This window comes from Triturus cristatus, chromosome 2_2 (genome assembly GCF_964204655.1).
Source record: "Triturus cristatus chromosome 2_2, aTriCri1.1, whole genome shotgun sequence".
NCBI classification, from domain to species: domain Eukaryota; kingdom Metazoa; phylum Chordata; class Amphibia; order Caudata; family Salamandridae; genus Triturus; species Triturus cristatus.
This window is the reverse complement of record NC_140582.1, coordinates 822,931,146-822,954,446: the sequence shown is the minus strand read 5'-3', so window position 1 is coordinate 822,954,446 and position 23,301 is coordinate 822,931,146. Positions and strand designations below refer to the sequence as shown.

Sequence of the window (23,301 nt, the reverse complement as noted above, 5' to 3'; positions counted from 1 at the left end):
TATGTAGACTATATTGCTATTTTTACAACGGATCTGGCCCAATCTTTAGAATTATTAATTCAAGAATCAGGGAAATTCGGGTCTGTCTCTGGATATAAATTGAATACTAACAAAACACAGGTCTTACTGAAATTTAGACCGGATAGTCCTATTATGGGAACATGCTCTGAAGCTACTTATTTAGGTATTTGTATTTCGCCCCAGATCGGAACTATAATCAAACTAAACTATGAGGTCTTACTGTACAACGTCTTTAAAAATCTTAGGAACTGGCATAAACTACCCATTAGTATAATAGGCAGATGTAATATTATTAAGATAACGATCCTCCCGAAATGTATGTATTTGTTTCGTTCTATTCCTTTGAGAGTTTCTAATTAGTTTTTTTGAGAGGTTAGATGGGGCAGTGAGTAGTTTTATACGGAGATGTTGATGATTGAAAATAGGAGATTTTACAAAATAATTAATGTGATTGACATTTGGTACTACCCCATTGACTTCAATGGTGGGTTATAACATGTATTGCATATTGGTACTGTCCCCATTGATTTCAATGTTGTTGCATCTGTAAAGTATAAAATGTCCTATGCTTTTAATAATTTGATGACACCCTGACAAAGCCAACAGGTCTGGCTAGTTAATAATGACACCCCCTTGTACTGTGGTATTGAATCTAGTACAGGTGGGGGGTATTGTGGGTATAGGGTTCAGTACCGACTAGAGATGTAATGTGATTTGAAGGTTTCAACAAAGGTAGTGCAATCTGTTTGAGGTATTTGGCAAAATATTGAATCAAAAATATCTTGTAACAAATATTGTGTCAAGAATATCGTGATACAAAAATGTAATTGTATTTAATATCGTAAAAAATATCATTTTAGGTGTTTAGAATATTGATGTATTGATTATCGATGTAGTTTATATCGCTGGCACTATTGTTTTTAGTGCTAAATAATGTTGTATTATATTTTTTATCTTATATGTTGTTTATATTTATATTAATGTTTTTTATTTTTTGAATAATAAGGATCTCTCAAGAGTGTTGTTTTTCTAATTGAAATTGTTTAAATATAGTTTTTTATATGTAGAAATATATTTTTTAGGAGCAGGATGTTGGCTTAATAGGGGATAAGGGTGGGAAGTATTTAAAAAAATATATATAATTATGTATATATATATTTTTTTTTGTAAATACATTTAGCAGTGGGATGTTGGGTTTATAGGGGACAAGAGTGGGAAGTATTCACAAACAAAGGTGCTTATTACGATGTCAATCGAAAAGCCTACGACCTTTGGTCGGAGGCTTTCCTACCGCCATTGTTGGTTTCAATTCCGACTGGCTGATTATGAATCAGAGGTCGGAATTGAAAAAGCCCAGTCATTCCGGCTGGCTTCCGATGGGCTCAAGGAGCCCATTGACAAGTAGGAGGCCAGCCAGTTATCCCAAAGGGCGTCTTTTCTGCCCTTGGATCACGGTGCATGGCTTTCAGCAGGGTTTACATGCCAGTCTTTCTGACATGGAAACCCTGTCGGGGAGCGTGTTTGGGGGCCCCCTAGTGAGTGTGACCACAGGTTGAGGGCTGCAGGTGCCCCCTTATGAATGTCTGCACCCCGTGGCAGTTAAGGTGCCTGCCACGGGGTGCAGGTATTAACACTGTCTCCCATTTCCCTATGGGAGCATGTGGTAATGCCGGTTTACATCTGTAACACATGCTCCCATAGGGAAATGTCGGAATGCGACCGAACAGTGTTAGGTTGCATCCTAATCTGGCAGACAGGTCTGCCGACCAGCGGTAAATTGGTCCCTAGCAGGGCCCCCTTGCGAGTGTTTGCCTCCGGTTGATGGCCGCAGGTGCCCCCATCAGAGGGCTCCTCGAAGTTAACACCGCCGAGTTGAGCTCGCCAGTAGCCTTCATCATGAATTGTGCCAGGCTGGCTATGACTGAAAACTTCTTCAAGTTTGAGAATCAGTTTTACCTTCAAACATCTGGTACTTCTATGGGCAGTGTTTTCGCCCCCAGCCTGGCCAATCTCTACGTTCACTTGTTTGAACAAGGTTCTGTCCTTAATGCCACCAATCCCTTTCACGACAGAATAGTCGTATGGAAGCGCTACATTGACGACATTTTTGTCATTTGGCGAGGAGATCTAGCCACCCTGAACATCTTTCATTCGTGGCTCAATGATCAAAACATGTTTTTGAATTTCACTATGGAAGCCAGCAAATCCAGCTTGCCTTTCTTAGACCTGCGGGTTTTTTCTTCGGACAATGGCCTGGCTAGTGAGCTATACACTAAGCCGATGGCTAGGAATTCTCTGTTGTCCTTTGACAGCTTCCATCCGAAATCTCTCCGGACAGGTCTACCGTTTGGGCAATTCCTGAGACTGCGGCGTAACTGTTCCACTACTGCTAGTTACAAACAACATGCTGCTGTCCTGTCTCGGAATTTGAAGGCCCGCCAGTATCCTTCTAGTCTGGTCCGACGAGCATCAAAACGGGCTCTAAATAACAACCGAGAGGCCTTACTTGAACCATCTTTACCTAAGCCCCCATTGGAAAGACTTACTTGTGTGCAAACATTTAGCACACGGTCGAACCATATTCAGAAGATCATACGGAAACATTGGCGCATTCTGAATGCAGGGCATATACATCTAGCTCCTCCATTGTTTTCGTTCAAGAGAAGCGCTAATTTGCGCGACACCCTGGTTCACACACGTCCGAAAGATATGCCGGTTGCCACAGCTAACACACTCTGGAATTTGCCTCCAGTTCAGGGGCACTACGCTTGTGGCAACTGTGGTGTATGTGCTTTAGGGGTGGGCGGAATTTGCGGAATTAACCTTCGCAAATTATCGCGAGAATGTTTAAAATTATCGCAAACAAGCAGAAATATCGCAAAGATGCGGAAGTTTTTTTCCGGCATGTTCGCGAGATTTTCTGCATGGTTGCGGGTCGCCAACTTACCCATGTGGTTGCTTGCGGGCGCGGCCATCTTGTTTTCAGTTGTTCTCGCGGTGCATGATCGCGAGAAGAAAGACGTGATCGCGCGACGCATGACGTCACTGCGGGCGCGAACTGTCGCGAGACAGCGCAAATGGCTAAAAACAATACAACATCTCATGGAGAACGCGACCGGATCAAGAAAACTTGTCGGCGAACGCAGGGATTCAGGTAAGGCGATCGCGCGCGCGCGAGAATGTATCATTTTACAGCGCGAGCAAGAAACAAATTATCGCCAAGCTGCGGAAACCGGAATTTTTGACATTTTCGCGCTCTCCGCGGAACGCAAAAATGTCAAATTATCGCAATTTCCGCGAACGGAACGAAATTTTTGCCCAGGCCTAATGTGCTTACACACAACATACCACTGAGATCGACATCGGCAGCAACAAACCCTGGAAACAACTGAAACATACCAATTGTAACAGCGAAAGAGTGATCTATATGATTACCTGTCCCTGTCACAAGAAGTATGTGGGGATGACCATCAGAAAGGTCAAAATACGGATCATGGAGCATAGAAGCACCATAAGATGCCATAGACAGGCGACACGTCTAACTAAACATTTTCTGGATCTGAAACATAGTTCTGATGACATCAGGTGGACGGTTTTGGAACAACCCTTGATCCCCTCCCATGTCTCAGATGTTTCTAAATTTCTGTTCAGAATAGAACAGCGCTGGGTCTTTAAATTGAAGAGTGATCAATCAGGGCTCAACGAAGCAATCCCGTGGTCCTCACTGTGACGATAATGAAGGGTCATCTGCCTTATGCATGAGTCTTCTCGTCATCATGATAGACCCTGATGCCTTTGGTTTGCATGTCCACCCTTATATACACTGTTGCCAGGTCCGCTAGGTTCCTATGGTCTGTTGTCATCATCGTAACGATCGTCATGGCGACATGAACCTATTCTTAAGACTCAATTATCATGGCTCTATCTGATGTGCGGCTTGGCTTTATACTTAAATGGGGGTGCTGGTGCTTTTGACATATAGTAGTGAGTTTAACATCTTGACAGAATGTACTGTCTTATTTTGGCATGTCCACCCTTGTGTATACTTTTGCCACGCTGGATGGGCGATTACTAGTCATGGAGAGTATTAGCATAATTGCTGTGGCCACAACAATCCTCCTATATGAATCAGACACACCGCGGTGGTTGTTGCGCAGACGAGTCAGGTTCCACTTGCTATTTAATAAAGCTATTTTTGTGGGCACTTTGAGTCTGGAATTATTATTTTTAATTATTTGGTGCGGTTTGGTAGCAGATTGAACGTTTTTGCCAGACCATCTTGGTAGCCACGCGTGCCTTGACACTGTGCGTGTGTTCGGTAGTTAAAACGATTCACTTGTAGCGGGCCGGGGCGTCTGTCTGACTACATTACCCAACATGCTCCGATATTCGTCATTAGGCGCCCCCCCCATGCGGGTCAACTCTCATCACATGGGTAGATGGCCGGGCTTTTCGATTGGTTCATGCACCGATATCCGCCTATATGCCCCTCCTAACATGGCTACTCTCATATCACGTGCTGGGGGCAAGGTTGTGATTGGTGAATGCGTGTCTGCGAGACCTCAAGGGCGGCATCCACATAGTTCCGGCTACCACTCGGCACATCCAGGAAGGAGGCCCGGGGTAGCGACGGACAGGTAGGCGAAGTTCCCTGTACTTTGCACTAGCGTAGCCTTTTATTGCACGGGCTGTTCGGTTAAAGATATTCACTGCGTTGTCTAAGGGAACGCGTAGCCTGTAGCCGCAGACCTTACTAGCTCGGCTCTATGGTGTCAGCGGTTCTGTTTTACCCCTGAGCTCCACTCGAGAAGAGTTGAGGTCCCATTTATCCATTTTCATTGGACCTGAGTAGTGAGAGTCGGAAATGGCAGACTCTAGAAATGTATTGCTTCTGTGGCATTTTAATAACAGCCCCATAGTCAATTACAGACGGGCGTGAATGCCCATATGAACCCCATTTGTGTGACCAGCTGTACCAATTCAGATTCATAGAATGGCCCCAGTGCGAAATTCCCTGTGAGGGGCTCTCAGTTTTTCTGAGTTATAGTCAATTCACCCTGTATTATAATGTTTGAGTCTTAGAGCTAACCGCAGCTAATGTTTACATCAGTGAGCAGATTACATTCTGTTGTATCTGTTCTTCTTGTTGTTTTTTAGAGCGTTGCCTCACGCCCTGAGTTGTGACCAGGAGTGTGGGACGTTCCCCGATCTCTTGACGGGTAAGGAGGCATTTTTTGATCCTTTTCTAGACAAACGTTCATTTATTTAACGTGTGTTGTAGATCTACCATCATGTCTTTTTGATCCAGTTTGCAACAATTTGTGTGTTTACCTTAGGTCAATAACAATTTCATTTTGAACAGAGATCATTCTGTCTTTTAACAGGTGACCTGAATACCCCCAGATGGTGCCGTAGATCAATGACAAGCAGGTACCACTGTTGGTTGTATCGTTCCCCTTTTTTTATCCCTTTGCACACTTTATCACTTTGCAGTAGTGTATTACTTTGGTCCTGAAGAAAGCCACGGTCATCTCTCAGAGACGCTAGTTGGCTGAAACATGTAGACCTACACTCAGAGTACGTGTTCCGTATTGTTTGGTGTACACGCTTTACTCTATTATTTCTGCGTCTTTTTATTGTTGATATCACTGGATATTTAATAAAACAGTTGTCCCGTGATAATCAATTTTAACTCACATTTTTCACACACTGCACTTTATTTCACCACACCATAGGCAGCTTTCTTCCATTTGGGTAGTGCTTTTTTCCCCCCCTGTTGGATAGTTAAAAACATCCCTGAGCTCCTCCTTTTTTAAGTAATTAAAGGAGTAGTAGCTCTTTAACCACACCAGGTGTGGTTAACGGGAGGTCCCAGATGATGAAGCATGCCACTTCGGTGGGTGATGGGACTTGGTTCTTGTAGATAGGATCCTCTACTGGGGTAAGCAAACTGGTTTCTAGGTTTCATCGCTAGGTAGATCTCCTCAGACCCACGGGCTCTTTTGTTGTTCTAGCCCCCTAGTGAATGCCTGCACCCCATGGCAATCAAGGTGCCTGCCACAGGGTGCAAGGATTAACACTACCTCCCACTTCCCTATTGGAGCATGTGCTACTGCCGGTTTACAGCTGTAATGCATGCTCCCATTGGAATGCGACTGAAAAGTGTTAGGTCGCATCCTAATCAGGCAGTCGGGTCCGCCGACCAGAGGTAGGTTGGTCCCGTTTACGAGATGGTGTTGAGCCGACATCGTAATCAGACCCATAATGCATTTGTGTATATTTCTGGGTTTTATTATTAAAAAGAAATTAAGAGCACTATGTTGGGTTTATAGGGGATGAGGGTGGGGAGATTCTTAAATATTATTTACTAAATTTTTTTTTAAAAACAAATTAATCTTTAGTATTAAAGTTGTATACATTCAGAATATTGTAAAGTACATTTTATATATGTTGATTAAAATTAACATTCAAAAATCATGATTAAATATTGTGATTTTATATTTGTTTAGCAAGTATTATTATTATTATTTGGAAAATATACCATTTTTATTTTGAATGAGTGAAAAATAAAAAAAATTCACAAAAATGTCATGACTTAGAAAAAGGAGGAAATACAAATACATTTAAACAAATGTAAATAAACATTTTCAAGTTGTGTCAGAAAAAAATGCAGTTTTACAGAGTTACAAAAAAAACTGAATTTCTATTGGAAGAATAGTACATTTTAAAAAGAAAATAATTTATGTTTTAAGATTTTTAATAGTTGTTGAAAATATGTTTAAACATTTCCCCCCAAAATTATTTTTAATTTGAAATATATGATTTTTTATTTCTATTAAGATATTTATTATGTTAACAATATGTGAAAATATTGAAGTGTGTTGCAAATTAGAAAAATATATTGTATAAAATATATATTTTTTAGCTACAATGTATTGCATTTATGGATGCTTGTTTTAATTTGGAATAATTGGGGGGGTTTGGAATATTTTGATATATGTTTGTTAAGTTTGTTGAAATTGTGGTGGTATTGAAAAATATTTTTCTAGTGTGCAATATGTTTTGTTAGTTACTATGTAGTAGTTTGCGAATTGTAATTTTTATTTCTTTAGTGGGTAACACCATCTTTGAGTTTGTTTATATTGGAGTGGGAATAGCAAATTTTGCCCCTTTAGTGTCCATCACCTTCCCTGAGTTAGTTTATATTACTTTGGGAATCGTAAAATGTTGCCCCTTTAGTGTCCAACAACTTCCCAAAGTTACTTTATATTTGAGTGGGAATAGTAAGTTGAAACCTCCACAGTTCATTTATATTGGAGTTTGTGAAATAGTTTGTAATAGTTGTGTTTTGAATTTATTTTTTACACATATGTATCTATGCATTAATGTTTATTATAAAAACAAAATGCACATAGATATCTATTATTTAATAGACTTAATTATTTCAGTAGTTTTTAAATATATTACATAAAAAAAGAAGTTTGTTTTTGTGTAGATCAATAACATGATTTAATAGTTGCAAACCACATACAGACAATAATAGTCTAAATTATTTTGTACATTATATACATTTTCATTTTGTTTAGAACATTTTACATTGTGGGAGCTGTCCTGATCCCACAATGCCAAACTCGCAATGAGGCCCTACGTTTTTTCTGTGTTTTACTGCGTTTCAAATGCTATTTGATATTGTGGTGCTTTGAGACTTTTTTTATCGAAAGTAAGTTATAGTCTAAGGGCCCGATTACAAGTTTGGCAGTTTGACTGCCGTACCGCCGCGGGGCAGTCTGAAGAAGACCGCAGAAACCTCCCGCCTGCCATATTCTGATGTTCCCAATGAGCCAGCCATGGTCTCTCTGATGGCGGTGAATTATTTTTCATATTTGTTGATGCATGTGTTTATAGATTGACTGCACAAGTGTTGAATATGCACATATCATGACTTGAAAAAATACCTACTACCATTGCTGGAGTCCGAACCATATGTGCTCAGTCCAGTCAATGGGTAAAAAGTACAAAACAGACTTACCCGGATTTCCGTGCCAAAAGGGTTGTTTTCTCCGGGGTCAGGATTCCGCTGTGAGAGGGGACCCAGAAAAAGGGATACACATTGGAGACTGAAGGGAAGAAAATTAAATGGGTGAGTATTTGCCCCAAAACCTCTGATTCCACTGACTCGAAGCAGACGGTCCCAGCGCCATGGTCGACTTATCAGAAATCCAACTCGTAATTCGAACGGCGGTGAAACTTCTCTGTACTGCACTATGACAGCTGCTTTCCCCTGACCACTGTCGAGGCGGTCTGTGAATGGCTGTCAGCGGTCCTTCGGCAATCTTTCATTCTGAAATCTGACAACATCGTAATACGGCGGGGGGGCGGACCAACTAGTTGGCAGTAATCAGGCCATAAGTTATTATTAGGATATGTGTTGCTGACTAGTTTTCTATAGTTTAGTAGTATGTATGTTTTAATTTGGGAATGTTGTGTTTTGTATGGGAGGGCATGTTATTTATTTGTTAGAAGTTTGCGTTTCCTAGGTGTTTGTAAAGGAAGATGGAGTTTCCATTTAAAAAAAAAAAGGAAATGTGCATTCATTTTTAAAAAAACATTTTTTAATACATTTCTTTTTTTCGCGTTTCCTGGAGCAGTTTTCAAAATCTTTTTTCACATATTTTATAGAACCTGCAGATTGTGGATTACTTTGAGGAATTACCTTTTCCTTTTTCTTAATAAGTGTATTGTTTTGGTGATTCTTATTACCATTTTAAGGACTTTTTAGCGGATAACAAATTTTTCGTATGTGGATTTGGACAGATCTGCAGCAACAAAATCGTAAGTTCAATTTACTTAATTACTGATGTTTGGAAATGTGATATGCTTCAAATAATTTTATGTTGATATATTTAATGTGCTGTATTTACACTATTATGTCTACTTAGTTTTATTTGTTTAATAGTTTAATATTTCTTTTGCAATGCTAGTATTTATATTTTTATTATATTAGTGTGTAATGTTTATTTTAGTATTATTTGTTCACTGAAATAATAATAATAATGTTATTAGTCCTAAAATATATATTTTATTTTTCTTCTGCAGTATATTGTACTTTCTGAGGTTTGTGGTAGGCTCCATATGTTTCATAGAATAGATTTAGATATACCTTCTAAGTAGTCTAGACCTTTGTTATTTGTAACTATTTTTAATTTGCTTTGTAGCATCTTACAAATGTCATAAAAGCTAAATAGATGAGACAATAATATCACAATAAAAACATTGAGTTACAATTAGATAGATGGGTAAAATCACTGCATCAAGATGTATTATAGTGCAACAGAAACTTGGTAATAAAAACATACATAAAATATTATCAGTCGATGACATATACTTAAAATGCCTTAAAATGATCCCAGCATTATATTAAGAGCATATTTCCTTTCCACAGATGATATATGTCTACATTCAGTTATTTCAGTTATTTGCAGGCAATTATTTATATCTTATCGACCACATCCATCATAAAAAATTTGCCACTGGAGTTGCATAGCTAAGGGATGGGTCAGTACTAAGAATTTGCATGGCTACACTGGATGAACTGGTGCCCATGTTCCTACATGTCTGTGCCAACCATACTTTGCGGGGAGCGACATACGTGGGGCATACAAACACAACATGTGAGTTTCCTCCAGATCAGTGCAGATTAGACATTTATTATTACCTGTAGTGGACCATTTGACCGTGAAAGAATTTAAAGGTAAACAACCCACAAAATACAGTTTGCAATCTAAGGGCTTTGATATAACATCCCAATTTGTTTACTTATTTAAGGGTCTATTCTAAGATTTTAGTAACTTTGTTCTTTTTGTAAGGCTTATAGTAAATTGCATAGTGTAGTTTGCGTTCTGCCTAGTGTGGATTGGAAGGCATTATGCCATTCCCCCCACTGTGTTGTTTGTTTTTGCATCCTGTACCAAGGTGCTGTCATACACATTACACCATGCCATCTGGAATTGTTCTTGGCATCTGTGTCCTACATATGCAGTCTGCCAACGTATGTGTCCTTGAAGTAGTCCATTAGGAGAGTAAGTTTTTTCCTTTTTTTATTTTGATAATAGGGGCTTTCTATTAGGATGTTGTAAGGCTTGGCCACTTCTGTGACAGGGATGGAGGCTAGTGGAATATTTATTGTAACCTCCAAGGCAAATTGTCTGTTGGTTGCGTATTCCAGACTCAGGGCCTAGTTACCATGTTTGCCAGACCGCTATTTTGGCAGTCGGGAGGCCGCAGACAAGCATGTGGTGGTCTGACTACCCAATTTTGATAGGACCGCCTGGCTGGTGGTTGGCACCCAGCTGTACCATGGCAAGGGCATGCCAATTCCACAGGAAACTACTGCAGCAGAAACAACCACCATGCAGTGCCTTTAGCACATCGGTGCACTGTGTGCCATGCACTATGCTGTGTATGGCACATGGTGCACACACAACAGTACGAATGTAGGGGGGCACTACATGAACACCCGGCATCTTTTACTCTGCGCTCCAATGCCCAGGGGCTCTGTTTGTGCCCTCTTGATCCCTTAACACTCACCTTTACATTGCGGGATCCCCACCATGTAAAGGTTGTCGGAAAGGGATTTCTTAATTCTGATGGCTGTACCTGCCTCGGTATCGTTGCCATTCAGACACGTACTTCTGACTGCCACACCGTCGGGACCTGGAACCTTGAGGTGTTGGCGATGTTGTGTCCGGCTGGTGTCGGTCTGACAGACAGTATTGTAATATGGGAGTCAGAATGAAGGGCTGTTGGTGGTCTGACCGCCACCCTTGGGATGGCAGCAGTCCGACCGCCAACATAGTAATCAGGCCCTTAGCACAGATTTTTCTAGGTGACCCCATATATTTTGTTTAAATGATAATAACATCCTTGTATGACTGTGTGGGGGTATATTTTTAGGAAAGATTGACTCACAGCTTGCTCAAAGTCTATTATAAGTTTTTTGGGGATAAAAGTTGTTAGTTTATTGTTTGATTTGGTGGAGGAGTTCCATGTAGGTACTGTCTAGTTTATTAGGAAGTACAGCATAAACAAAATATATTGGTGTTTTGAAATTCACCATGGTGTATAGTTGGTGGAAAGGTTTGGGACACATTTAAAATGTACCATCCATACTTGACATTGGGACGGTTTTAGTAAGTTGTTAGAGGTAGAGAAGCTTAGAACTCGTTTGTCAATAATGTTATCATCATATAGTGGGAAGGGTTCCTCTCTATAGGTTAATAGGAGGTTTGTTGGTATGTATATCTCCCTGTATGTTTTAGGAGTAGGTTGGGTGCCACTGATGACCTTTTTAGTGTGTGTTATCAGGCACTTTAAGGTGGGTATTGATAGTAATTGGCCCGTTATATGATCAGGTATGGGGGTAGTATATTTGTAAGTATTTGTGTTGTGGGTTCTTGAGTACTAGTGCTTGCTTCTCTTATATTTTCCAATACTCCTCTCACTTTTATTTCCATTTGAGGGGTGATTATGCTTTTTAGCATTATTAACTACATTTTCTTTAGTAGTTTCCCCTTAACATATTATTTGGAAATGTACAAAGTATTATTTTAATGCATGTTATGGCATTGAAATAATACTTTGTACATTTCCAATTAATATTTTTAGTTGAAGCATTTTCTTGGCTGAAGGTATAGCCCATGTAACACAATAATAGTTCCCCTTCTGTGATACATTTTGCACCTTCTGTCATTATTTCTCTAAATACTGTAATCATATAAATATACAAAATTAGACTAACTATATTTTTTAATTTATATACAGGTAAATTTATTTTTCGTATTTCTGATCTCAAATTACTTGTATGATCTTTAGAGACGTTTTGTCTTTTTGCTGTCTTTTCTTTCAGGAAGCTTCCTCCTGTAACAGGTGATATTTTGGTCCATGTGGTATAGTTTTAGTGTTGACAATGCTTAGGTGATTAGCAAATGTTGGTGTTGCTCTTGCAGTAAGTTATTTAAATGTTCTTACTTTATTTTGTGGTGTTAGATGTGTAGTTTTTGTTGGTGCGTCGTAGAAAGTAGGATAAGCTCTTTAAAAAAAGAAACAAACAGTGTGTTAGATATTGGTTCTTAAGTTATATTTTTGCAAGTTGCAATTATTTTACTTTTTATTTCAAATCTAATTAATACTTACTTGAAGACATAGTAGAATGGTTGTATATTTTGTAGCCTTGTAGTTTGCAGCGAAAATCCAGCAGAGTTTCCTCCTCTTCAAATGTCTGATGTTTTGTGAGATACTTTTTGTTTGGCCTTTATAATGTTTATTGAATTGGTTAGGCTTTTTTATTGGTTATAGTTGTGTATAGTTATTATTGGTTGCTTTAGGTTTATTAAAAAGAAAATGGGAAAAGCTAATTAATTGTTTTTCATTGTTTGTACTTTATATAAGTTTATTTATGTATTACATTTATTTGCATTGTGTTGAGAATGGATATTGTTTATTAATATATATGTTTGTGTTTAAAGGTGTTTTAAATCTGTGTATTACATATTTTAGTAGTGTTTTACATTAATATTAAGGGTCAAATTGTTCGTTAATTAAAATAGTATTCTTTACTTGAATATTATAGTTATAGTTTTTGAATATATTGGGGGTTATTACAATGTCGGGTGGTCTTGTGTCCGCTAGACACCGTCACGGAAACGGGAGCAACCTTCCTCAGGTCAGCGGTCCTGATTGACTAATTAAATGCGACAGCACATTGTCTGGTCGCATACTCACATTTCGTCAGAATCCAGCCGGAATGAATGGCTGGTTTCACTTTCGACCACCTAAATTTTAATTAGGTGGTCGAAAGTGAAACCGTCGATCTTGGTCAGAGCCTTTTCGATCAAGATCGTAAACAACCTCATTGTTGTTTGTTTAAATAATGTGTTTTTAGTCAATTATAATCCGATTTATTTTTTGTTTTGATTATATTTATGTGGCCAATGTTGTTTTTGATATTTTTGAAATAGTATATGTGGATTTATAGGTCACACTTTTTTTGGTACAGATATTTTTGTTTTCGATATATGTAGATTTAGATATTTTTGTAATCAATAATTATGTGTTTGATATAAGTGATTTAAATATTTATGTATAGGGAGTCGATATTTTTTGTCTCAATATTATGTCACTGATCCTCTGTCTGATTGTACTTATTTGCAATTTAATGCAGAGCATTTAGTAGAGTGTGTGTAATAAAAGTAGTACTCCATTTTTTTTTAAGAAGCACTGAGTTAAAGACGGAGTGCAGTTGTTGCATACGAGCAAGCTACGGACACTTGCCACACCATCTACCCTAAGTGGACCTTGGACTGATTTGCTTCGCTACACTGTGAGAGTCAAGTGCTGCAATCGGGTAGTTGGGTCCCAGTATTAAGACAAATGCAGACATATTACTTGTGAAGGACTCACATAATTTGCACATAATAACCCAATTTCATACACATCATTTGGTTTTACTTGTCTGAATATGCTCAAGAAAGAAACAGGAGTGCATAACATTCCAGATTTGGCTAGGATGAGGAATTACAATACATTCATAATGAGGGCCTCATGGCCCATCTCAAAGTAATTAATAAAGCTAAACCCAGAGGTTTATGACAAGGCTTGGGTCTATATTCAACCATTTTCAGAATCCAACATTTTTGACAAGTTAAGCCTTACAGACCTGTGATAGTCGCTGGTTCTCAGTGTTTGATGGAAAAACTTATGGGAATGCTATTTTTGTATGAAAAAATAAACCTGCATTTGGGAACAACATCATTGCATTTCAAAAATTATTAAAGCTAATATTTGAGTAAAATATCTTGTATACTTCGCGAGACTTGGAGCATCTATTAGGATGGTGGAGGACATCAAGCCCTCCATCTCAACGGTACTCCATCTGTGAAACTTGGTTATGACTGCCAGCCCAGAGATCATCTCTGCAGCATGAAAGGAACCGTCATCACGGCAGTTCCATTCAAGGTACGAAAGGCTGGTGGCCAGCTGCAATCTCTTTTTAACAATTGCTAAAGAATTTGTTCTAAATAAAAACCTGACTATCTACCTAACTGTCTTGCCCCCCCCCCCACTGCCTCAGGGTGTGGGAGTCATTATTTTATTCTTCGATCTATCAACCCTTCTGCTCTAAATAGAGTGGGTGGTGTGATGGCTTTTCCCCAATGGCAAATACTCCATTGGGTAATCAAGGTACGCTTTCAGTTGATGGAGCAAAAGAGGGACTCCGCTGATAGACAGCTTACTGTCCGTCCATATCTAAATGAGGTGGGAAGGTTTTCAGATGACAGACAGGCTACTTAGTTGCATTTGTGACACAGTACCATGGGCACCAAACTCTAAATCAACCCTGTAGTGCAGATGTTATCCCCTTGGTGTCAGAGGGAATTTGCTTCTACAGATATTATTTTATGACTCATTGATGTAGCTAATGTTGCACCATTTCCAAATAAATCCCTCAAATATTTTGAGAAGACCTTACAGTTCCCAGTGAAGCAGAACTTAATTATATTAATTTATGATCAATGTTACTGGTTCCATATGCCCAAGACTGCAGTGTTTCAAATTGAAATTTCCCAAATATTTTGTTGGTGGAAGTACCAACTCGATGCTTACAATGTCTAATTTTGCTATTTAGCTTATTGGACTGGCCAACGGTTCTGCCAAACCTGAATGACTCTCTGTACCGTTATGATATGCCTGTTGCTTATCATTTCTTCTGACACACAAATGTTGTCCACTATGCTCAAATGTTTGGGCTCCTGGCTAGTAACTAAGGCACGTTGCCTTAAGCTTCCTACCCATGCTACCATTCCGGTTTGGGTTGTTCTGCGGTGTGCTCAGCATTATATGCCATGTTATGCTGCTTCCTGTTGTGCTTCTTCTTGCAACGTCATTATTTGCAATGTCATTGCCTGTAACTTCACTTGGCTCAAAAGTCATAATACAGAGTTTCCCTTTCCTATGAAACTTAGATTTTGACACCTCGGTTGTAAACATATTACCATAGGCAAAGCAGAAAAGAGTAAATTAGGTATTTTTCTAATGTGAAAAAAAATAGCAAAGCAAATGTAACCAGTGTGTGTCTGTCTCAGGCCAAATCTCAAGCATTGTAAAACATTTTAACATTAATGCTTCCGTATAATGGGCCTGATTACGATGTTGGTCAGAAACTAAACCTCCCGACTCCTTGTCGGATTCGGTTCAAGACAACTCGCGGTCGGAGGTTTCGACCAACCGATTATGATGCTTCCGAACACCATTCGGAGTGCCTCCCATTGACTTCAATGGGAACCTGTGTTCTGACCGACAGCACAGGCTCCCGTTAAAAAAGTGGTTGTTGCTAAAAACCTTGCACCCTATGGTACACCATGGTACCTGTCACGCTGTGCATGGTTCTACAGGGAACCTCCATGTCCCTTGGGTACCCACACAGCCCCCGACCGGAGGCCTAAGGATGAAAGGGGGCCTGCTAGGGGCCCCCCAAAGTCAGTTTCCGACAGCTTTTTCATGTCGGACGGTCTGAGTCAGAAAGGCTCTCCGAATCCAACATCACAATACGTCGGTCGGAAATGTAGTCCGTAGAGCTGTACGATTCGGCTTTGACCGACTCGGAGTTTCTGAATGCCAGTCAGAACCGATTCAGAATGACTGAACAGTTACCTTTCCATCGTGATCAGTCGGTCGGAAAAGTTTCTGACTCAGTTGGAAACATAGGTTCAGACACAGTTTATTAAAGTCTGAATGCCGTTCGGAGCCTTTCCTACCGACATCGTAATCAGGCCCCTAGTGTTCCTCATTGCAGTAAGATGATTATGTCATATGAGCATACATGAATAGCAATAGAAGTAAAGTACATACCAAATATTGTTCTTCTGTGCACTTTTCATTTGGTGTAGAGCGAGCTGGAATAACAGGGGTAGATTTTGGTACTTTCTTTTTTGCTTTTTCCATTTGAATATTTGTGAAATAATTGACTGCAGCAAATTCGATGAGTGCAGAAAACACAAACGCAAAACAAACAGCAATGAACCAGTCCATCGCTGTAGCGTAGGATACTTTAGGTAAGGAATGTCTTGCACTTATGCTCAATGTTGTCATTGTCAATACTGTTGTTATTCCTGCAAAATAAACCGTGAATAATAATTACCCTAGATTGCCAATATGAATGAAAATCAATTAACATTTATTTAACATTTATTAGAAAACATCTTCCATTTTATTCCATCGTGATAATGAAAAAATTAGATTTGTGAAAAACTGCAGAAGAGGCCAAGGACTGGTGTAAAAGTGGGTGTAAACAGAGGTGATGACACAGTATGCACATTTTGTGCATTTCGATCAGTCCAGTGGAATGTTACAACATATACAGAGAGTTGCTTAGACACTTCATATAGAGTAATTTACATTGAAAGTGTAGAGTAACATACAAATAAAAATATGTTACATAAGATTTGCAAGTTAAGTAGTAAGCTGCAAGATAATAATTCAATCACAGGAAAACAAATAAGCCAAACCAAAGAAGACAGTGCAAACTAATAATATCATGTGAGGTGAACAGGCCTTTCGATGATTTAAAGAGCTATAGAGAAAATCCATGGTATAAAAATAATAATGGAAAAAAAGTATGAGACTGAAAGTAAAGAAAAAGTCTGGCATGCTTATTGATCATGAAAAAAACCTCTGGAATAGTTAGAGGCAAATGAAGTTAATCCAATGCAGGAGATCGTGGAGTAAAAAAATGAGAAGTTGAAGATAGTAGAGATGCAAAGCTGTGCAAGGTTCGAAGTAAGTAAGAGTGTGAGAAAATGGGTCATACATTGGAGAGTAATAATGCTAGTTCTGTACTAGGCCAAGTTAGATCTCAATGATTTAAACCTGAGCTCAACCCTTGGGAGCTGTAGTACAAAGCATGCAAGCCTAATTTAGGAAAAATGTGTAAAGAATTTAGCAGTAACAAAACATTTAAAAAACAGAACACACAACACAATCAATAGAGTAGCTTTTAATAAGCAAATAGATGCTAAAATGACAATAATTGTATGTATGTATGAATTTTGGAGGTTGTAAATAATTCTAGAGCCAAAAAAGTGCAAAGCTCCAGCCACTGGTATCTGGTCGAACTAGACTGGGTCAAAGTAAAAAGTTAAAGCTGTCCATAGATACAGGGGTCTGGTTCATTCCGGCAGAGTTTTTACCTTTGGACTTAATCGTTTTTCTGAAGAAAAGTGCATGTTGACGAGTTTACCAGAGGGTCGGGCTGCAGGATCAATCCAAAAGGGGGGTCGTCTGCAGCAGCCCGCTGACTGTAGGGCCTCAGTGGGAACCTCAACACTGATGAGAAGTTTGAGGCTCTCATTGTTGAAGGCAGGAAAACTCAGAGTAGGCAGAGTCTGAAATCGGTGCCCAGGAAGTCATTGTTGGGGTGATGATCTACATTGGTCCCGGCAATGTACTCTACATTCAGACTTAGAAACTTTTTGGTAAGCCAGGAGCCTTTCAGTGGGACCAAACGGCAAGTTGAGTCCAACCACCTGTTCAACGTTACCAGCTGTCCGGAGGTAGCATCTTGTTCTTTTAGAGACATTTTCAAATACATTTTCTTAAGTGTCCAGGGTTCCAATTTCAAAGGGGGGGGGAGGAAGAGTACTCTCTCAACACCAGCTAAGGGTCTAGGACCTTTTGGACACCACCTGGAGGTTTAAACTAAATTTGCCAGAAGCCGTGAGAAGGGTACAGGACAAATCCAGTTGAAACTGGTCAGCTGCCCTCAGCAAAGATTTGAGCTTACTGGAGCTTTTGTGTTCCTGGAGCGGAACAAGACGCTAGACAACTAGCTCTTGAAGGCCTCTCTTCTGTCCTGGATACAAGTGGGGAGCAGGTCCAGCCCTTGGGGTCTCTCTCCACAAGTTAAAGATGAAGATGCAGGTGCAGTTCCTCTGTACTGTCCACAGGAGTTCTGAAGAATGTACTGATGGTGCTACTTTTATGCCCAGTGCAAGTCTATGGGTGGGCTAAACTCCTGGCTACTCCCTAACCAATGGGCTAAAGTTTCCCAAGAGTGCCTTCTACCCACTTTTCCAGCACGTCCTGTGTGATTTACTGTAGACTATACCATAGTGCCCCTCTGTACCTAAAATCAATATGGCAGAACCTTTCTTGTCTTGTGCAGAGATCCCTGGGCCCAAGAAGAGGTGTTGCAAGTATAGTGGCCAAGCCCTCCCATATGGTCACTCTAAACCAGTGCTGGGGCAACCCATCTACCACTGGGAGTGATGCCTAGTTGGCTATTAGGACAACAAAGGAGGAGGCCTAGATGTGAGTTGCATCGGTTAGTGACAGGGTAGGGACCTTTTGAAGTGTACTTAAATTCCTGGGCACAGCCCAGATAGTTATCTTGTCTGGGGGAAGGCATGTCCCCACACCAAAGCCCTATGTCCACTGTCTAGGAGCAATACACATCCCACCCAAGGAGAACGAATAACAAGTGACACTGAACATTGGCAAAAAGGCACATTTGACTGATTTTGTCAGATCGAAATTTGAAGTTTTAAGACTGCCCATTCAGATTTCAGGAACAGACTAGAAGATATCCTTTTGCATTGACAATGTAGGGGTGGCACAATATGTGCTGCAGTGCACTAGCGACATTTAACTTACAGGCCCTGGGTACACTGGGGCTTATAGGTAAGCTAAATGTGCCAATTAGCATTTTTGACCAAGACCAACAGCATTAGTTCGAAAGGAATTGGGGATGAAGAAACAAAAAAAGGCATTTTCTTACAGGGAGTTATGTGTAAGGAATCAAAGGAAGGGGTTATTAGACAGCCTGTGAGAAAGGGGGAAATACAAAGTCAGGAGAAAGCTTGGGCAATGAGTTCAGAGTGCTTTGAGTGAGGCGATTAGGAAGAGGCCAGCCTAAGAGTAATTAGATGAGAATGAAAGTTACTCAAATTATCATCAAAAGAGTAACATTTCAGTTCCATTTTGAATGTGGGCAGCGAGGTATTGGTACACAGACTGACGGTAGGGAGAGACATTGTCCACTCCTTTTTTTAAATAAGAGCAGTGTTTTGCACTGTGTGAGGATTGAGCTTACAATATATATCTTCAAATTAGATGCATGTATCACAAAGTGGAGGTGTGTACTGCCTTTGAGTAATGCAGTCCATTTTGAGAGCAGCTCTGGTTTAAATAGTAAGCCAATGGAGAGTTAAAACTACAGGTGAAAAGTGGACAAGTCTTTTGGTACCAGAGATGATATGCACTGCGGCATGTACTGTTAGTGTGCATCTCTTACCCTGACTAGAGAGTTGGTTCCTGCCTGGCGTGGGTGATAACCTCAGCCAACCAGGATTCCCATATCTAACATTTGGGGGGATTGAACTGCAGTCAAATAGAAAATGGTGGGCAAGGAACAGGATAGATTGTCTTTTACAAAAGAACTCCAAAGAAAACCCCATAGGTTGAAAGAAGTTGTGGAAGCAATGGGAATAGCAGACATAAGGATGGTCAAGCATGATTGAAACACTACTCATACCACTTTGTGTCCACCTTTCATATTTGTGCTGTTTTTTGTTCTGAGAGTGGTGGTAAACAGAAGTACTAAGTCTCAATATTTGGCTAGAAGCCTTTCTGATCTGCCCATTGGTGATGGTCTATTAAGGGATGGTGCTTAGATGTGCAAGAGCTCTAGGACCCAGGGGCACTGGCATGCTTAGGTGATCAAACCAGTCATTATTTTGGGCACATTTTCCAGATTTGTAGATTGGAGTACCAGTTTAAGAAAAGCACATACGATAACAGTAAAAAGGTTGACAATATAAGTGGTGTCTGGGAGAAAAAAATGTTAGTAAGGTCAGGAATTTAGATCTGACTTGATTCAACTTGAGACAGATATTAGTGCAGATGCAGAAAGAATTATGTAAAAATTGCCAGAAATTCTGGAGACTCTTTCCAATAACTTTGTACTGCATGGGATTATTGAAGAAATATTTTACTTTTCAAAGCAGGCGTAGGGACGCATTGATAAACCTACAAATTTGAAGTTAAAAGCCAACAAAGGGTCTAACTAAAGGTTTGGCAAAGAGGGTACTCTGTCCCAATGGTGATAAAGTACCCTCTCTGCCAAAGTCACTGTCCACCCCTCCAATTTAGAGGGGGCCGACAGTAAGTATGTTGACATACTATTCCAACGGCTAGACGGATTACGGGCCATCAGATGTTAGCCGCCTGCCCCATTTAGAGTGGGTGATCAGATTCAGCTAACTTTATACTGTCCCTCACTACTAGGAAAATAATAATAAACACCACACCATGAGATTTGTTTTTAATTTTTCCGAAACTAACTCCAACTTTGCAAGTTTGTTATTTAAAAATAAAAAATGTATGTAAATGTTTTATAGGGAGCTGTCCCACTTGATGGAGATGTCAGTCAAACTTTTACAAGATTGGCATGAACTGCTATAATGGCAGTTTGATTCAATGTTGGAAGTTAACTAGGGGGACAACTCTAGAACTTGCTAGCCTTCAGATGGTTGGGGCAAATACCTGGGCCATCCCAACCAATCCCCCCACACTCTAACTCAACCCCAAAGTCACCAGAGGATGCCATTGCCCAAACAGACATTATAGGTTTTCAGATGAATTTAAACAACTAGTGAAAGTTAATACAAGATATTTGTATACATCTACTGTATCACCTACGAATTATAGAAATTTAGTGTGCTTCTTCACAGATTCAAAAATGTTATTACAACAAAACCTAAAGAATGGGAAGCGGACTTAACCCCTTCAGTGCCACGCCCTTTCCCCCTCCTGTGCCGGGCGTTGCACTAGTGGGTGGGGTTCATGACGAGATAGTCTTGTCACGGGCACAGCGCAACCGTGCTCCATGACGAGACTATCTCGTCATGGGCACTGAAGAGGTTAATAAACTACTTAAGCACCCTCACCGATGATCATCCTTATTGTACTTTGTTGCTGGATAATATTTCACTTATCCCTCTGTGCACTTCTCTGCATGCACAAACTGCCCGAAGGTGCCTTCCTCACCAGAAGATATGATTTATACAAAACAGAAAAAGAGCTGCGCCACATATCGAATCCACTTTATTGTGGATTTATTTCAGATTCATGAAGAACATCAGCCAACGCGTTTCATTCCTAACATGGACACTGTATTGTAGGGTTCAAGATTACGAAGAGTACGCTGCGCGATTCTGTCGGCTTTGCATTCATGTGGACACCCAATACATTGTCCATGTCAGGGTGGTTTATTTACTCCACCTTTTTCTTATGCTACTACGCTTTTGGGATCATATCTGAAGCAATTGTTGTTCCATAACAGGAGCACATTTTCTACAGGGACTTGTACAACCCAGAAATTTGGAGTTGAGGTTTCCATCTGACTTGGAATTGTGTGAAATTACTAATGACTTTTTGTCAATCATATACAGGCAGATATCGTTTTTTTACATATCTCTGCCAAAGACGTTTTATCTGACACCTTTATGTCATCGACCATTAATGCATTTACATTCCACGCCCTGAAGAAATCCAAGTTCTAATTGGACGAAACGCGTTGGCTGATGTTATTTATGAATCTGAAATAAATCCACAATAAAGTGAAGAAATATCACTGGATTTTGCCGGAAGTTGACTTTGCCAAATTGTTCTTCATTTTATTGTATAACATTGTCCCTTCATTCTATATGTGGTGCAGCACTGTTTCTGTTTTGTGAAAACCAAAAATGTTTACTAGGAATTGGTTTTGAATGCAGCAATATGTATGGCTACCACTTTCCTTTGGAGCCCAATTGGAGTATCATCTATTAAAACCAGGCACTCTGCATAAAGGTGGAAAGACATGTAGACCCCAGTAATGTTTAGGAAGAACTATTCTGAATCTTTCAATTTTGATGATAAAACAGCCTAGTATGTACTACTGGGAGCTGTAGCAAGAGCACATACATGCTTAATGGCATTTTTGACCAGGATCCTTTGACATAGATGAACTGCTAAGTCAACTTCCACTTGTACCCAATTCAAAGAATGTGTAACTTGAAGAATCAAAAGTAGACCTAATTAAAAAATTCAATTGCTTAGCTTCTTCAAAAGGTGTTTTCTATTGACTAGATGAAAAGCCATGTAGAAGTCAACAAAAAATAATTTAAACTTCACACTTGTTCTGTTGACTCCCATACTATTGCCCAGAGAGTTAAACCACGATCTATAGTCAAATGGCCATAGCTAAAGCCACTGTTATGTTTCTAATCTGCTGAAAGTCCTCGCCAGCTCTGAATTACTGTGCGTACGAGTTTTGAGGGAACTACCTGATAAAGGAAGCAATCCAGGGACAGACTGGGAAAGGTCAGAAAAATTGACATAAGTTCACTCTTCTACTTGACTCTGCATGGACTGGAAGCAGCATGGAATGTCTCAATGGTAGGAGTTTAAGGATTCATTATGCTGGTTATAATGAAATGGTAAACCACAGGTGAGTATAGCTATGGTTTGGTGGAATATAGCAGTAGTACATCCAAGACTCTGGCTTACAAATTTCATTGACAGATGTTGCTACGGTGAACCCTCTACAGACCAGAATACCAGATCACCCAGGCCCTACTGCCTACCAGACCTTACAAGAGCAGTGGAAGCAGAAAGGAGACAGAGGATACCTGGAGTGATTGCAGACTTCCATCAAGACAACAGGAGAGAATCAGGAATAAGCTAGGAAATTAAGGAAATGGAAAAGGGAATAAGGAAAAACAAAGCAACTGGAGGTAGACTGTAAGGTCCTACTGTTCTGCTTATTTTAATTAAAAAGATTGTATCTGTCATGGAGTTAAAGGTAAATCCATAAATGAGTTAAATGTATGCCATGAAAGGTGATTCAGTTGGAAGTTCAGTTCCAGAGCCATACAGTAGAATCGTGCAGATGGCCAAAGCCTCCTCAGCACTGCACACCCCATAGAACATGGTTATTCCACACAACCCTTCCTAACTAATTGCTAACATTTATTGGCAACCCAATTTCTTGTATTTTCATCAATACTTAGTATAAAATATTTATTTATTTTCTCTGATAAGAAGTTTTGATTGATATTAAACTTGTTTCACCTCTAAGATACTTGGTACTATATTGCAGCTTGTTCAGCTTTCCCTTCAAAAGTTAATATGATTTGTCAAGCCCCTTTTGATGTTTAGAAGGAGCTAAAAACACATTTTTAAAGT

The 23,301-nt window shown here is 39.8% G+C and overlaps 1 protein-coding gene across 3 annotated transcripts in view; it reads right to left on the bottom strand.

Moving 5' to 3' along the window:
* GABRA4 (gamma-aminobutyric acid type A receptor subunit alpha4) overlaps positions 1–23,301 on the bottom strand; it is a 387,346-nt gene that overhangs the window by 117,975 nt on the left and 246,070 nt on the right. For all 3 annotated transcript variants that reach the window (XM_085643308.1, XM_085643309.1, XM_085643310.1), the window contains one exon: positions 15,928–16,187. In XM_085643308.1, coding sequence (XP_085499434.1) covers positions 15,928–16,187 — 260 coding nt within the window. The remainder of the gene's footprint in view (positions 1–15,927; positions 16,188–23,301) is intronic.